The sequence below is a fragment of the Pipistrellus kuhlii genome, unplaced genomic scaffold (assembly GCF_014108245.1).
Source record: "Pipistrellus kuhlii isolate mPipKuh1 unplaced genomic scaffold, mPipKuh1.p scaffold_m20_p_4, whole genome shotgun sequence".
In the NCBI taxonomy this organism is placed as follows: Eukaryota; Metazoa; Chordata; class Mammalia; order Chiroptera; family Vespertilionidae; genus Pipistrellus; species Pipistrellus kuhlii.
The window spans coordinates 73,207,102-73,224,421 of NW_023425540.1; the positions used below are offsets into that span (position 1 = coordinate 73,207,102).

The 17,320-nt window shown below is 57.8% G+C and overlaps 1 protein-coding gene across 3 annotated transcripts; it reads right to left on the reverse strand.

The window, feature by feature from the left end:
- Window positions 1-121: 121 nt before the first annotated feature.
- Window positions 122-17,320, reverse strand: STX1A (syntaxin 1A). Of its 3 annotated transcripts, none has more exons than XR_004983148.2 (10): window positions 17,168-17,319; window positions 8,589-8,666; window positions 8,141-8,240; window positions 5,483-5,557; window positions 4,687-4,760; window positions 4,480-4,588; window positions 4,290-4,363; window positions 3,380-3,517; window positions 1,790-1,982; window positions 122-1,512 (listed from the first exon to the last, which is right to left on the reverse strand). XR_004983148.2 is itself a non-coding variant. In XM_036411058.2 (10 exons), exons 1-10 carry the CDS (start codon window positions 17,195-17,197, stop codon window positions 1,435-1,437), a joined length of 867 nt encoding a protein of 288 aa, XP_036266951.1. In that variant the 5' UTR covers window positions 17,198-17,319; the 3' UTR covers window positions 122-1,434. The 3 variants fall into 3 exon arrangements, 1 of the variants encoding a protein (XP_036266951.1); XM_036411058.2 differs by having other exon boundaries at window positions 1,790-1,900; XR_006739659.1 differs by lacking the exon at window positions 122-1,512 and having other exon boundaries at window positions 3,262-3,517; window positions 17,168-17,320.

Here is a 17,320-nt window from a genome sequence, read left to right on the forward strand (position 1 = left end):
TTGGCCTGAGGAAGGAGGCTGGGATCATTTGCCCTCTGAGCCCCTTCCCCATATTGTTATACATGTTCATCTTTAAGTCCTAAGGCCATGCCATTGTAAGAAATCTAGAGCAGAGGCACGGTACAGATACAAATGTTTATTCTACATAAAAATTTCACAAAACAGGCAGCTGGTTGTACCAAGACCTTTGGTGAAGGGGTAAAGGAGGGGAGGGAAGTCGTTAAAGAAGGCAACACGCGGACAGTGGTCACAGTCACTGGACAGGAGCAAAGCTGAGGAAAGGTGGGGCTTGGACATGGCCCCATCCCCTATTGCATGCACTCGCATGCACACTCCTTGCCTGTCAACAAGGAAGAGAGGGGTCTTGAAGTGAGGGCATGTTTCTGACTTGAGAAGCCCCGAGATGGTGGGGGGAGAGGTACCCCTCCCTGGCTGGCTGCTGAATACTGCATCCAAGACACCTGACACTCATGTGGCACATCAGTGGGGAACAGCAAGGGCAGGACATGACTGCAGGCCTGAAGTAACATCTGACTTCCCAGAGCACAAGAGTGGGGACTACAGTCCCAAACATGCAACACACAATGGCTTGAGGACCCGGCTAAGGCCTGCTGGGGAGAATGGCTGGTCCAGGCTGTGGGCTTGGCCTGACAGGTCTGATCTGTTTCCCTGGCTCTAAGGGTGGCTAGAGACCAGGCACCAGCCAGCCTCTTCCAGAATGTTGTCTGGGGTCAGGCATAGCCCAGGGGGGTTGCTCCTGGGGCTCTAGGGATGTGGGGAGGTTGAGGCAGCCGAAGACCTGTTGGACTCTGCCCCTAGGCAGGGGAGAGAACCTGGTCTTGACAGCCAGAAGCTACCTGGCCACAACACCCTGAGCCTCCCTGGCAGTGACTGGCTGTTAGAGGCTTAGAGCTGGGCTGTCTCTCAGGGCCATCCCTCCCTCCCCTAACCTGAAAAGCAGCACCATGTGGCCAGCTGATCCCCACCCCTCAGGGGGCTGGGCTTACGGGGGACAGCTGGAGAGGACAGGATAGATGGTTGGATCAGCAGGAGGCAAGGTTGGGGTAGAGAGAGCCTTGATGCAGGGAGAGGGCAGGCCCCAGGTTAAGAGTGGAATTACTGAAGGCAGAGGAAGTGGGAACATGGCTACCTGGGCAGCTCTGCCTGGAAGGGTGAGGCAGCCAGGCCAGGGCCTGAGTCTGTCCCTTGCTGACCCGATCCCCACCCCGCTGGTGGTCTCCCAGCCTGGTTCCCCTCTGCCTCTTGTATAGACAAACTGTTACAAAGATCATGCACATGACGGCTCAGGGCAGGGTGGGTATGGAGGGGCCCCATGGCAAAGAAAGGAGGGGGCTCCGAGCCAAAGGGAGTCAGCAGCCAAGGAGCTTCCTTAGTGTGGACCATCCAGAGTGGAGAGGCAGGTGGGGCTAGTTTCTATCCAAAGATACCTCCAAAGATAGAGGCAATGACGATGCCCAGGACCACACAGCAGATGATGATCATGATCTTCTTCTGCACCAGAGAAGCGGGAAGGAAAGGCCTCAGAGCATGGGAGAGGCTGGAAGTGGGCCGAGCTTTTAGGGGGTCGGGGCTATGGGGGGAAGAGGACTGAGAGTTCGAGAATCGGGGGCTAATGTGGAGGGAAGGTGATGACCTGGAATGGGCCTGAGGATGGTTAAAATGAGGCACTGGAACCTGGGAGAAGTGGGGCAGAGGCACAGTGAGGCGGGATCTGTGGTCACTAACGGGTGTGCAGGAAATGTGGTTGGGTAGAGTTGGGGCTACTGACCCGGCGCGCCTTGCTCTGGTACTTGACAGCCTTTTTGGTGTCAGACACGGCCCTCTCCACGTAGTCCACCGACTGCTCCACGTTGTACTCGATCCTGTCAATCATCTCCCCCTGCAGGGCCAGGGGCACCCAAGTTCCAGAGGGCCGCCCTCAGGCTCAGAGGGGGCTTGAGGCAGGACTTTAGGAAAGTGCCCTGAGATTAGAGAGAGAGAGGAGTGTGAGGAGGATGGGGTACGCTTCTCACCTGTGTCCTGCAGCCCAGGCACCCCTGGTAGCTCCGGCCTCTCCCTGCAGGGTAGCCAGCCATCCTAGGGAGGGAACTAGCCATGCAGTCTCAGCCAAGGGCATGGGGACATGCAAAGAACACTCAGCTGGGGCCCTAACCTTAGTGCCTGGTGCAGGTGGGCCTGACTGTGGCCACAGATCACAGGTGACCAGTGAGGCCCCCTTTCCATCTGTGGGCCTGACGGTTTTGTCCAGCTCTGTATTTGGTCTTCAACCTTGAAGGCCCTCCACCGACCCCGCCCAGCCACATCTTATCATCTTCCTCTTGGCACTGCCCCAAATTCCCAGCAACAGCATGCTGACAACTGAAGCTCTCCAAGTCCATCGCTTCCACAGGCATCCAAGTCACCCTAATCTCACTGGGATGGCAGCAGCAGCATCCTCGTGACCTCCCTGCTTCCTGACTCGGGTCACACATTCCCATACATCCGACCTGCCAATCCAGAAGAGACTTCATCTGCCAAGGCCCCCCTGTCTCGCTCATCTCCAGCTGCCCCTGTGCTCCAGCTGCATGGACCTCCTTTCGCTCCTCAAATATGGCAGGACCATGGTGTTGCTGGTCCCTCTGCCTGGGCCAACTCTTCATTCTTCCTCTGGGATGCTCCAGAGCTCAACACCTACCTCCTTAGAGAGGCCTTCTCTAGGCATGCCATCCAAACTGGCTTCCCTATCAAAATGGTATTCCAAGTGTGACCCTTGGACTAGTAGCATCTGCATCACCCTTGAGCTTGTTAGAAATGCAAATTCATAGGCTCTTAACCCGACCTACTCATCGGGGAATGGAGATTGAAACAGAAACAAGAAAACAAGCCCTCCAAGTGATTCTTGGGCACTTTAAAAGTTTGAGAACCACTGCTCTCTCACCATGCTGCCTTCTAACATCTCCTGAGCACTTGGCACAACTGGAGAATATTCCAGTTTTCATTTGCTTATGCTGCTCTTCATCCAACAAACATTAGCTCCAGGAAGCAGGCCCTCAGCTGTCCTGGTCACTGCTATATCTGCAGCTCCTAGAAAAATACCCATACACAGTGCCTACAAGACAAACAGCTGGTGGGTAAGACAGGGAAAGATGGGTAGTGCCATGCAGGGCTTGGGATCCTGGAGGGCCAAGCAGAGCCATGCAGAGAGGGGCCGTTAGGTGAGGGAGGCCCTGAAGGCATTTTCAATAGCAGGTGGCTAGTTACCTGGAAATTCGGTCCCTCCCAGGCAGGGCAGCGTGTTGGGCAGAAAGGGTGGGGGTTAGGGCAGACCTGGGTGCTGCCATGGGCTGGGGGGCAGGGCAGTGGGGCCCCAGGCCCTCACCTGGCTCTCCACAAGCATGGCCATGTCCATGAACATGTCGTGCAGCTCACGGATGCTGTTCTCCAATTTAATGATCTCACTGTGCCGGGTCTCAATCTCACTCAGGGCCTGCTTGGAGATGCTGGAGTCCATGATGATCTAGGGATGGGAATAATGAGCTGGGACCCAGGAACTTGCAGAAGGGGGTGGGAATGGGGACCAGGACAGCAGGAAGCCAACTACAAAGGCAGCTAGAATGGGCAGTGGCCTGTGCAGAATGTTCTGGAAGGAGGGTCTGAGGCTTTAGCCCTCTTCCCACTTTCTGCTCAGCTCTTACTAGCTGTTATGAGACCCTATTTCTGACTTGTACTATGGGGCTATTAATACTCCCTACCTGTGTGTGCATAGTAACTGCTAAGTGATAGTTCTTATCACCAATGGTGTATAGAGCCCAAGATGACTGCCCCATGGACCCAGATCTTAAACTGCCTTTCTCCTGTCCCCTCTCCTCCTGTTCTTCTTCCTGCACTGGATGTAGCTGTCCCCCATTTTCTCCTAACACCCACACTCTGAAACTCCTCACTTGTAACTAGTTTCTTCAGGAAGTCCTCTGCTCAGCAGAGAACCGAGCTTCACCTGAACTTAGAGATGGCTCTGGGCACCATGCCCTCCGAGAGGGAAAAAAGGTCCTGAGGCTGGTGGAAGGAGGCCCAAGCTGGTGTGAAATGGGCAGGGCAGCAAGGAAGCGGGTCCAACTGAGAGGAACCAGACATTTGCCACTAACGTTTGTATGACCTCGACCTGTCTCTGCCCCTCCCTGGGGCTTGTCCTTCTCTAAAAACTGTCTTACAAAGTGGCCATGTCCAAATACTGCCCATACCATGCACTCCAGGGTCCTGGTGGGAGTGGGAAGGGTGGGGGCCACACTCACCCCGGAGGCAAAGATGGCCGGATTTCCACTCTCCAGCATGTCCTCTAGTTCGTCACTGGTTGTGGTACGGCCAGCTGCAAGCAGGGGTCACAATGAGTGGCAGCCCAACCCAGGGAGCTCAGCAGCAGCCTTGCTCTGCACCTCAGCCTTGGCCCCACTCCTCAGCCCTGACCCCACCCCCTGAGCTTACTGATCTCCAGCTGCCTCTGTATCCGGCCTTTGCAGCGCTCCCTGTAGTCACACTGCGTCGCATTGTACTCAGACATGACTTCCACAAACTTCCGGGACAACGTGGAGTGCTAGGGGTCCAAGACAGGGGTACAGGTGTCAGGCCCAAGCCCCGCGTGGCCCAAGAGCCTCAGAGGCCAGCTGCCCACTCACAAGGTCCAGCCCCCACCTGTGTCTTCCGGATCCTCAGGTCAGCGGAGGACCGGTTCAGGCCTTCCTCCTGCTCGATGCTCTGCTCGATGCCTGGAGGAACAGATGGCTGCTGAGCCATAATCTGCCCCATTCACCACTGACCCCCCAACCCGCACACTTGAGGATCTGGCTTAGGAACTCCCCTGGGCAGACTTGTGTGGCCTGTAAATGGGAGCACATGGGAACCAGAGGAAAAAGGAGGGCCAGGCATTGATGGAGGAGGAGCCAGCCAGGACCTTCTAGGCATGATGCATGAGTAGGTGAATGCACATAGGCACTCACACGCCTCTCAGTGTGAGTACCTACTATGTGTCAGGCCCAGTGCGCAGGCCCATGCTGTCTCTCTCCTGTCCAGGAAGGCTGTACACCCAACATGGGGCCATGTCCCGAGTGGAAAGGGTCAGGTGGTCGCCACCTGCAGGGTACACAGCCCGAGGTCTGTGTATTCCAGGCCTGCACCTCTATGCTCACACAACCATATGGAGGCTCTGTGTGGAACTAGGCAGTGCGAGCTGCTCCTCTAATCCTCTTTGGGTGAAATGGGGGACAAGGCCCAGAGTGGAGCATTTCCTGGACGAAGCCAAAGGCCAGCCCAGAGCCTGGCACACTCAGGCCAACAAGACAGCTGTGGAGTGAGTGGCACAGGATGGTAGCCTCATAAAGGAAAGCAAGACCCAATGTACCCCTCACGGTTGATGGAACCCCATGGGCAGCGTGGAGGAAGCAGGCTTGGAATGCCCCCCACCTTAGACAAGGCTGGAGCCCAGACTCACTCTTCAACTTGGAGCGCACTTTGTTTGCTGTCTTCTTTATGTCGGACATGAGTTCCTCCAGCTCCTCCTTCGTCTCTGGGGAGGCAGAAGGGGTGGGGGTAGACACCCTGGGTTCCCCCATGCCAATGTCCAGGCCCAGCCTCCTTCACAAGGGGCCCATGGAGGGGGGCTCTGGACAGACCTGGGTCTTCCTTCCTCCTTGAGTAAGGTTCTGCCTGCCCCACCCTCCAGTCTTGGGCCGGGGCCATACCAGCTGCAGCCTCACCCCCTCTCATGCTGCTTTCCAAGGAGCCTCCCTTCTTCTCTCACTGGCTCCCCCACCCCCTGCAGATAACAGATGGGTCTAAATTTAAGGCAGAAATAATCGTGGAGCAGCTGGTGTTGCTGGAGTTGGCACTGGGGAGCCTTTACTTGATACTTGCTTGAGTCGAAGCGGGGGGGTGGGGGAGGTGAACTCACCTAGCATTACCTGGTGGCTAGGGGGCAAGCATCCAGCCGGAGGGCTGACAGGGCCGGGGACCAGGGAGGCAGAGCCGGCCCCTACATCAAGCACCCTGAGCGGGACAAACCTTGTTCTATTCACAAAGCCCCTCTCCCCGGATGCTGAACTCAGTGGAGGCCAACTGCTGAGTGCCCAGGGGGTGGATAGGGGCAGGAGGCACCTGGCCTGGGTGGGGTAGAGCTTCAAAAAGGTGAGCCCCCAAGAGCATGGTTGGCTCCGGAGGTGGCAGGCAGCAGGGCCTATGAGAGGGTGAAGTTGAAGAAGGTCGGTAGCTGGTGTTTCTGGCCCTTGTTCCAAATGGAATCATCCCCCTAAAGCTGGTAGAAGCCATGAGGGTGCCCAACTTGCCTCATTCCCTGCGAGGTATTGGTTGGCAAAAGGGGACCAAGTTGGCTGCTGGGTGGAACAATGGGTCCTGACAGCACCCCAGCCTCAGGGCAGCCTCTAGTCCCAGAGAAACCATAACTGAGCTCCTGGCTGCAACCTTTTCCATCCACCCTCTGCTTGCCTCCAGGGCTGGGGCTTCTTCTATGGGGGTGGGGAGGGGCGTTCACAGTGGAGGGTCGGTGAGGCCACTCCCCAGTGGAACAGGAGTGAGGTGGAGTCGGGGGCTTAAGGAGCAGAGGAGGGAGTCTCTCCCTCGAACAAAGGAAAACTTGGTTACCAGCTGCTCTAGTGTCTCAGCCTTTTTAGCTCAGACCCAAAATAGCCCAGTCCAGACAGCAGCTCCCAGAGGAGGCAGAGCCAGCCTAAGCCCGGGAAAGTGCCCCCCCCAACTCGCCACTATCTTTTCTCCTGACTCCTCCTCAACTCTCCTCGCCTTTGCCTTAGAACCCTTCCCTTTACCAGCCCACGTCAGCGACCTCCTGACTGCTCAGCTCACAGGTGACAATTCTGAACTGGTCGCTGCCGACCGACCGACACGGGGAGAAATGCCGAAGAGCACGAGGGAGGCCGGGAGGAGCTAGGCAGTTCATCACCCCACCGGGCACCCCACCTTCCAGCAGGTGAGAGGCCAAGTCTCCAGCTGTTTACAGTTCCTGCCCCATAATCAGCCCCTTCTCACCCGCCGTGACCCATCACTGACACCTACTGACCCACATACACCTGGGGACATAGACAAACCATGTCGCATGCTGCTGTCCCAGACCAGCCTCTGGGTCTGGGGAGAAGGGGCTGCACTGGAGATAGGCCCTATTTTGGGTGGTTCTCCTCTCCTTTGTGCCCCTTTCTGGGACAGTCACCCAGGCTCCAGTTCACTTATTTTTCTTCCCAAGAGCTTGGCACTGTGTTTGGTTGAAGGGGCATTGGTCTTGGGTTCAAGCACACTTTGGGGCCATGAAGAGATTTTTGTTCCTGGGTAATTGAGGGTGTCTGTGGGCGGGCCTGGGGGTGAGGGGCCATGAACAGGGAGGCAGTGCTGGAGATGAAACTGAAAGCAAGCCCAAGTGCCTTGCAGGGCCCTGGCCCGTCACTGCCCTTGGGGCTGAGGGAAGGGGATCTCCAGCCTGCATGTTGTCAGCCTGGCACATAATAGTGTCATAATCAACACCTCAACAGAGACTGTGACAGCTGGGTCAGGGAGACCTGTCTGGGCACAGGGCAGAATGCAGACACACGCAGGCTCCCTGTGCAGAGGGACAGAGGTGACTTCCTGGAGTCCTGAGAATGCCTGGCTCCAGGGTACCAAGGGCCAGATGTCAAGGCTGCCAGCTCTTTCCGGAAGCTCTGCCTGCTTGGCCAGCTTGCCCTCCTACAGTGTTGCTGCTTCAGAGATGCCATCTGCTCCCCAGGGAGGCAAGGAAAAGGGAGGGGCGAGGCTGAGAGGCCTCCTATTCATGAGCGTAAGCTCCCTCTCCTTGCCTTCCTCCCAGAATCCCAGGGCTGCAGCCAGCCCAGGGCCTTAGGGAGGGCAGGCTGGCTGCCTGACCCGCCCAGGGCTCTGGAGGGCCACCCCTCCCACCACACAAGTATTTGTGGGAGACCTGGGTCCAGCGTATGGAACTAGGCACTGACCCCCGCCTCCCTCCATCCTGGGCCTGGGACAGCGGTTTCCTGAGGTTCTCACAGAGCCCTCCCAAACCTGGCCAGGCAGCAGCGCCTTTCTGGAGAGCCCTATGGGGCCTACAACCCAGCCCTCACACCTACACACTCACTCTCATCGGGGTTGGGGGAGGCCAGGATGGCACTGTGCTTCCGCTTCACCTCCTCCACGTTCTCGGAGATCTTGTCAATGAAGCCTCGGATCTCCTCTACCTGCAGACCAAAGCCAGGGGATCAGGAGAAAATGCACAGGCGGGGCCTCTCGGGCCTATGGCTTGTCCAGAGCGGGGCCAGAAGGCAGGCTTAGGGCCAGGCTTCCAGTGGTAATGGGGATAGCTGCTCCAAGTTCCTTCTAGACCGGGGTGAGGAGGAGTGGTCCAATCCTAAACTTTGCTCCCCTCTGAGCTACAGTCTATTCACTCTCAAAATAGGTTCATTAATTGGTGCCAAGGGCCACTGAGCCAGGATCAGGTGTGTAAGTGCAAGGCCTGGCTCCGAGCTGAGATGTGGTCACCCAAGGCCTGCCAGCGTATGGGGAGAGACTGGTGTGCTGGCTCCCACCTGTTCGAAGAACTCATCCATGAAGCGGTCTCGGTCCACGGTGACAGTGACATCATCGTCATCATCGCTGTCCTTGGCCTGCGCGGGGGTGGGGACACATGAGCATACCTGTAGTGAGACCACTGGACCAGGGGCCCAAACTGCCTGACATCCACGTACAGCAGGCTTGCAGGTTACAGGTCCAGGGTCCAGCCATGCCCCTCTGCCCTCTTGGCAAGGATGAGCCCTGGCTGTGCCCTCAGCTCCCAGCCCTGGGAGAGCTGAAAGATCCCTGGTGACCCAGCATAAGGAGAGGGGCCTTGCCTATCAAGCTGGTAACAGGGCCAAGCCTCCTTCTCCAGCCAGGGACTCCTCCTGCCCAGCGGCCTGCCCCTTCCCCACAGGACGGTGGTCCTCCCAGAGCCTCCCTCACTCTAGGGTGCTGCTCAGGAGGCCCTGCCATTGGCTGGGCAAGAAAACCTCAGGGATTGGTCTCCAGCCACGGGGCCCCAACTGGCCCCTGGTGAGGCTTGGCGAGGAGATTTATGGAGACAGCTTGGAGGAGCCCCTCTCATCCAGAGATCACACCTCTTCCCCCAGTAGCTAAAACAACTCCTGGCCTGGGACCGGCCACCTGGAAGCCAGCGTTGTCCACTCTGGCGAGGCGTTTCCACGCTGTCGTTCCCCCAAGGGCTCTGGAAGGGGAGGCCTGGGCTGTTCCAGGCTGGGCATGTCATTGCCTCCCTCCCAAAAGGCTGGTTGGTTCAGACACACACGAGGCCATCCCCACAGCACCCCAGCCATGCCTGAGAGAGACTCCTTTGTCCCAGGCTCTGCCATGCTGCTTAACCAACTCGGTTCTCTCAGGATCCTCTCTCTCCTGGTCAGTCTTGACATGGGACCTTGACCAGAGCTGGGTCCAACAGGTACAAGAGGCCAGTCATGTTACTTGGCCGGGGCTCGCCTTAGGAGCAGGTGTACAAAAGCCACCCTCATCACGGGGTGGGACAATTATACCTGTGACTTCCCAGCATTCTGGCCATGCTCATTACTGTCCACCCCATACCTTGACTCGGCCACGGTCAGCCCCCTCTCCACAGCCAAGGCCAGGATATCCAGGGCAGGACTGTCGCCCTTCGGACTGGGATTCTTAGGCTCTGTCGCGCCTCTTCACTTCTCAGTGCCCCAAGGGGAGGAGGCACTAGCTGGCTAGGCACTGGCCCTCACCTCCACGCTCTTACATCAGGGCCCAGGGTAGAGGCAGGCAGAGGTCAAGTGATAGGGAAATGAAGGGACTTACGCTGTGGGTCTATCTCTTCTCCACAAAATGGGGACAGAGACCCCTGCCTGCAGGGAGGGAGGGCCGAGGAAGGGTGGGGAGGTGCAGCATGTTGTGAAGGGCTGTGCCCTTGGAGCGCTCGGGGTCCCACTACCCACCAAAATGGGGCTTGGCGAGGAGATGTATGAAGACAGCTTGGAGGGGCCCCTCTCATCAAGAGATCACACCTCCTCCCCCAGCAGCTAAAATAAATCCTGGCTCACACAAGTGCCTGCAGCTGCTACCAGGTGGCTCCCCTTCCCCCACCAAGCCCACCCAGAGACACAGGGAATCGAGCAGCCGTTTCCACACGTTCAGCCCTCCACCCCTAGGAAAACTGAGGCAGAGTGCAGCCTGGAAGAGCCTAGTTCCCCTTCCTGGGCAGCTTGCCAGGTTGGCAAGTGACCCTCGGAGCTCCAGCCATTCAGCGCCCTGCCCTCTCTGTTCTTCTGGTGCCCAAAGAAGGACGGGGTGGACTCAAAGAGGCAGAAGGAGAATTTTTCAGCTCCCTTCCCAGGAAGAGCAGTGACTAGCTAGAGCTAAAGACAAGGGCACCTGAGTCCCTAGAGATGAGTCATTACCCGAGACCCCTAGGAATTGGTCTTGTGCCCCTGTCCGGTCTCCTGTCTTCTTCAGATGTCCAGCCAGGCTGGCCTGCTCCCTCCACAGCCTCTCCAGATTGAAGGCTGGACTTGGGTAGTTTCTCCAACAAAAGGAGGTTGGCAGGAGGGCCCTCCTCTAGGCTCTCTATCTAGGAGGGCAGGGCTGGGGCATGGCACACCCTGGGCTGGGGTCTGACTGGGGCACCAGGTTGGGGCATCCAGATGGAACCCAAAGACAAACTGGAGGGTTTAAAGCCTGACCTTGCAGCTTTGGTCAAACCAACCAGGGCTCCAAGCAAACCTTAGAGGGGATGCTCGGGGACCTGTCGGAAACCGGCCATTGCCCCCACTAGCAGAGAGGTGTGGGCAAGGAACCCGAAGGCTGGTTAGCCTGAGAAGCCCTGAAAGGTCAGAGCCGCACACTCACTATCTAGTTGAGACAGTGGTAGCTGAAGCAACTTCCACCTGTCAATCTTATGTAAATCCTTGCTGATTAGCTATTACTGGAATTGCCTGCCTCTATGGGTAGATCCCAAATCTTAATAAAAAGGTGTAGTCCTGCCGAAACCGGTTTGGCTCAGTGGATAGAGCGTCAGCCTGCGGAATGAAAGGTCCCAGGTTTGATTCCAGTCAAGGGCATGTACCTTGGTTGTGGGCACATCCCCAATGTGTGTGTGTGGGGGGGGGGGGGCGTGCAAGAGTCAACTGGTCGATGATTCTCTCTCATCGATGTTTCTAACTCTCTGTCCCTCTCTCTTCCTCTCTGTAAAAAATCAATAAAATATATTAAAAAAAGAAAAAGAAAAAAAAAGGTATAGTCCTCCCCATAGAGGTGGGCTCCCGACTGGCCCCAAATATCACCCAATTAATACTTTTCTAGTCTCTTTCATTTGTGTGCGGCCTCCTCCAGAACCAGACCCTGAACCTGAATGCTGAACCACCTGGGACGTGAAAGGGGATCCCGCAGGGCCCCTTCCTTCCTAAGTCCTACTTCCTTAGGACTTTTCACCCTCCTCTTCACCTCGCCGCCCCAGCCCGAAATCTGACCCCAGCACACCCCACCTATAACAAGCTCCCTACCTCCACAATCCACCCTATGTCCTCCCTGCTTTCCCATGCAGTTCCCTCTGCCTGGGATGCTGATTCCATGACCCTGACATTCTCATCCTTAGATGCCACCTCCTTCCAGAAGCCTTCCCAGCTCCCTTGGAACAGTATCTTGCTCCTCTGGCTCCCCATACCCTATTCACATTCCTACTGGAGCCAGAGCCACAGACTATCAGGCCCTAAGGGATCTGAAAAGTCACTGTAGCCCCAGCTTCCAGCCTCAGCTTGCACCCTTCCTGTGACGGTGAGCGCATTAGCTTCCCCAGGCAGCTCTGCCCATCGTGGGCAGCCCCAATTGTTAGGAAGTCCTTCCCTTTCCTGGTTTTGGACCCAGGCCACTTTTTGGTGCCCTCTCCCTCAGCTGACTCTGCCAAAAATTGGAAGGCAGCATCCATTTTCTACTTGGGTTTTTCCCCCCTCAGGTTCACCATTCCCTCCCCTTCAGATCTTTCTCAGGGGCCCTAAATTATAGCTCCTGCCCCTGGCTTGTTCAGTCTGACCTCTGTCTTCCCCTGTAGTGCAGGATGCAAACTGAACACATAAGCGATCCGATAGCACTTCCTGCCAAGGAAGGCCTCAAGTAAAGGAACTTTTTTATTTCATTTCTTCATTTGTTCCGATCCATGTGGTTTGTGAGTCTGTTGACCCCTGCAACCTCATCCACATCTGGGCCAGAGCCCTGTAGCACCTTTCTTAGAAATGTCTCCAGATTAATGCAGACCCTTAATCGGTCCTCACTGGACACTGAATAAAGGACAAGGATGTAGGATGCCAGCACCCCTACCTCCCTGCCCCAATACAGACACATACTCCTGACCAAAAGGAACTGGGAACTAGGCTGGCACACCCTCTTCCTAGTGCCCTGGGCTGACCAGAGGGAAAACCATACACAAACGTAAAGTGGGTATTTGTTGAATGGGAATTAGGGCCTCAACTTCCCTTGGGAATCCACCCACCCTCTCCGAGTGGCAGTCACAGCTCTGAAGAGGACTGGGTTGGAACGGGGGACTTGGGAGGCTTCGGCATGGAACTGGCAGCTTGAGCCAGGGAGCAATCACAAGCCTGAAGGTCCAAACGACCTCGAGATCAGTCCACCAAGACATGTGGGCATCCTGCCTGCCACCTGCCCAACACTAGGCTCCGCCTCTTTCTCCGAACTTCCTCCTCGGAAACTCCCTGCTGAGAACCCCTGTTCCCAAAGGCTCCTCAAGTCAGAACCTGGAAACATCTACACTTCCTCCTCCTCTCACATCCCACTAACATTCCATCTGTCCTGGTGCTTTCTGTTCATCTCTCAATGGTTCTCAACCCTGGTCCAGCACCAGCATCCCTTGGCAGGATTTGAAAACAAAACAAAAAAACAAAAACCTTTCAGGGTCCTACCCCAGAGAGTTCAGATCAGAATTTTGGGGGTTGGGGCTGGGGAGGCCACTCAGGACTGAGAACTCACTGTTGGTCTGGTCTCACTCCTTTCTGACAGGCGGGCTGTCTCAGCTCCAGCCTCACCACCTCCAGGAATAAATACCTGTCGGGTGGGAGGGGGTACTGCCCCCATCACAGCATGAGAAGGCACCGCTGGAGCCCCTGGCAGGACACCCTAAGCTTCCCCTGGTGGAGGCCAGGCCGCCCTGGTGGTCTCACCTGTCAGAGGCTCCAGGATTCCAGGAAACAAGCCTTTGATTCCTCCAAGAGGCGCCTGCGCCTGCGGGCCAGTCCCCAGGGATGGCGGCAGGCCAGCCGGCAGGGTTGATTCATTCCTACTGAGTAGGAGTTGCTGTTGTCTGCCTCACGGCTATTTTTTCCCCTTCTTCCTTTTAATGACTAATCAAAGTCAGGATCACTACAGGAGAGAGGTCCAGAGCCTGTTCCCTCTCGGCCACGCTGAGTCTCCAGGAAAGAGGGCTCTCCAGGCCGATCCCTAGGCCTCTCCCGGTCCTGTGTAACCCCTCCTCCTTCAGATCCCTTCTCTTAACAGGGCCTTAGGGGAGCTCAGGCAGTTTCAGGCCATGGATCGGGGCTGGGCTCTGCCCTTAGATATGGTGTGACCTTGGGTAAACTCCTGGCCCTTTCTGGGCCTGTTTTCCCATTTGTAAGCTATGAGGTTGGACTAGATGGTCCCCAAAGAACATCTCAGCTGCATCCCAGATGAAAATGTGCTCAAATACATTGCTTCTTTTGGGAAACCCGAAGGAGGTAATAGGAGAGAGGAGGGAGATGCTCCCCTGGGCCTGTACAAACTGGCCTGTTATTGCTCGAGGACTCCCAGTCCCTTCCCACCAGTGAGAGAGAAGAGAGAAACTGGTGGGCCAAGGGGGACACTGGGTTTCCCATCCAGGGCTTCCCCAGCGGCTCCAGTGGGCTGGGCCCACTCTAGTCCAGGTGTCATGACCACCCACCATTCTCTCTCTGCGTGTCCTCACTCTGTCTGGTCCCTCCTTTAGGACCACCTTTCTCCCCCCCCCCCCCCCCCCCTTCATATCAAACTCCTCCTCCTGAGTCATCCCAAGTCCCAATCTTCCATGCAGGTTTCTTCCCAGGTCTGGCACCCCCAGCTCCCCCTTCTCCCTGTTCTCTGGCTCCTGCAGCAGGTCCCTTGTGCCCCACACCGCCCAGCATGCAGATAAACAGTGTTTGGGTCCAGGGAGGGATGGATCCGCTCCAAGAAGTTCTGGGAGAGGAAGCCAGGGAGACTTCCGAATTGGGGAACGGAGGCAGCTGCATGCCAGGCAGGGCTGCCTGAGACACCTTGCCTCAGAAGTCTCCCGGGGCCCTGGCAGGTTTGGCTCAGTGAATAGAGCGTCGGACTGCAGACTGAGGGGTCCCAGGTTTGATTCCGGTCTGGGGCATGTACCTTGGTTGCGGGCACATCCCCGGTGGGGCGTGTGCAGGAGGCAGCTGATCGATGTTTCTCTCTCTCATCGATGTTTCTAGCTCTCTACCCTCTCCCTTCCTCTCTGTGTAAAAAAAAAGGAAAAAAAAAATCAATAAAATCTATATTTTTAAGAAAGTCTCCCAGGTTGTAGGACTCTGGGCTTGTTTGTCCCTTTGAAGCCTCCGGTTGCCCTTCTGATCTCTGAGGGCTGCCTACAGTGTTGACCCTGAAGATCCCGTCACTTTCCGTATGAGAGGAGGAGGCCGGAGAAGGCTGGAGGGCTGCACCTGGCCTGCAGAGTGCCAAGGACACGTGCCAGCTCCTTTACCAAGTGTGACGTTTATCAATAACGGGCCTTCCTTCCAAATGTGGTGGCATTGGGTGGGGAAGGGGGGAGAAGGGGGAGGAAGAAGGGCTGAGGGGGTGGGAGCTGTTACCCCAAATACCACCTCTGTCCAACGCACTGGAGCAGCTGGGGAACACCTGGCTGGGAAGTTCTGGCCTCGTGGTTCCTGGGGATTCTGATCTGAAAATTCTGACCCCTGCAAGTCTCCCCCCAAATATGGAGTCAGGGTCAGGAGACTGGAGGAGCTGCGCCTCTTGCCCTAAGAATCTGGGTTCTAGGTTTTCCTATCTCCACTTCATAGATGGGGACTTGAGGCTCAAAGGGAAACTTGTGGGAATGGCAGCCCCCAACGGTCCCACCCCACCATTGTGGCTTCCTGCCAGCACCCCATCAAGGCTGCTAGAAACCCCTACTGGGCATGCCTCCCAGCGTAAGTATGGCAGCATCCATGGGCTCGAAATACCAGAGGGCTGGGGTTGGGAGAGGAACCCTCAGTTGATTCACAGAGAAACCAGTTCTTACCATTTAAGGGCACACTGGGGCTGCTGTGGGGTGGGAAAGAAGAGGGTCAGAGAGACACCTACCAGAGCAACAGACCTGGGCTTGAGCTCTCTACAACTCAAGCTCTCCTGGGGGTCGCCCTGTCCCAATCAGGCCTAAGTCTGCCTGTCTTCAGGACTCGGCAAAACCCCTTTCTACCAGCCCTCTTGACCTACAAGGTAAGCCACCTGCTTCTCCCTTGTGCCTCAGTTTCCCCTTCAGCAGAGGGGATAAAGGCTAATGAACCAGAGGTCCTGTCCAATGTGGAGGACTGTGCTCCCTCTGACCACTGGTGGCCACGTGTACTCTTATCTGTCCCGCCAGGCGCCCAAACATCAGCAGAAGCACCATAAGACCGTTCAATGCAAAGATAACTCCTCCTGACTCGACGCAGCACAGGAAACCCAAGGGCAACCACATGGGCTGGCAGGGAGGTGTTTAGACAATACACAGGGCATGAGGGACCATCTTCTTCCTGTGAAACCTCCCGGGGTTTACCCTGGGGACTGGGCACTCAGGGTAATTGGTAGAGCAGGGGCTGGCGGCCAGAGCACGGGGGAAATGAAGGCAGGAATGAAAGGTCCCAGTCCCAGGCACAAACGAACACGGGGAACCTCTGGGCAGTGAGGACAAACCCAAAGGACACTTGAAACTTTCCACATGAGGGGATCGAGGTCTCTGGCTTCAAGGCGGGCAGCAGGAGTGGGGTTCTGGAGAGCCACTGACCTAAGGCTCCCCCAGACAACAGCCGACAAGGCCTAGCAGCAGGGCTGTCAGACAGGGAACCAGACACAACTCAACCTGGTCTAGAGCTACAGGCAGGCTTCATTTTTCGTCACTCCCCCCAGCTCCCACTCCCTCCTCACCTCCACCCCCCACCCCCCAGGCCTGCCGTCCTGCCATCCCTAAGGGCAAACCTCTAGCTGCAAGGCAGAGGCCTGGGGAGGGCGCGGGTTTCAGAGGAGCAGGCGGCAGGGGTCGCTATCGGGTCCGGGAGAGGGTGGGCGCTAACTCAGAACCTTGGCGCACCCCACTACTCCCCTAAACCCCGCCCCAGGAGACACACCCCGAGGGTTTCTGAGACCCAGGTGGAAAACGGGTTCAGGTCCGAATCTGACCGGAGAATCCAGGAAGGGTCTGGAAAAGCTGTGGCGGGCTGCCCGGAGGCCACGAAGGTGGACCGGGGGCGGGTCTGATCCCCATCTCGATCGGGTGGGGAGCCACAAGTGACGGGCGCTACAGGTGACGGGAGGTGATGGAGGTGACGGAGGTGATGGAAGGTGATGGGGAAAGCTAGGAGGCTCCGAGTGGCGTCCTCCACGGAGCCCGGCCCCACCCGACCGCCGGTCCCACTGCACCCCCGGAGCGGGGCCCCTTCCCGCCGCGACCAGGCCGTGTGTCCACCCGGAGCGGGTGCAGGAGGGCCAGCACCAGGCGCCGTGCGGGGGCAGAGGCTGGGCTTGCCCGCGGGCCGGGACAGAGGTCAGGCTTCTGCCCCGCCATCCACAGCCGATGCCTACCCCTCCGACCACCCCACCCCCCCCAAACAAGGAGGCGCCCAAAAGTTCACCGAGGACCCTGGGCTCCAACCTCCAGCCCGCGGGCCGGCGGGACCGAGCTCGCGCCGGCCGTGACCCCGAGGGGGTCGGAGGGGTGGAATCCGCCGGGGGGTCCGGGCTCCCGGCTCCCCCACGCTCCCCCCGGACCGGGGCGAGGACGCAGGGGTGGCTGGCTGCCCGGTGACCCCCGGAGCCGGGCGAGGAGCGGCCCCGCGCGGGCGGGCGGCGGGCGGCGGCGCGCGGGGGCCGGACTCACCGTGCGGAGCTCCTGGGTTCGGTCCTTCATGCTCCCGGGAGTGGCTGCGGCGCCGGCTGCAGCCCAGAGAGCCCCGCATGCGCGGCGGCCGCCCTGCGGCTGCGCAGCGCCCGCCCGGCCCCGCCCCGGCCCCCGGGACCCCGGCCCGGCCCC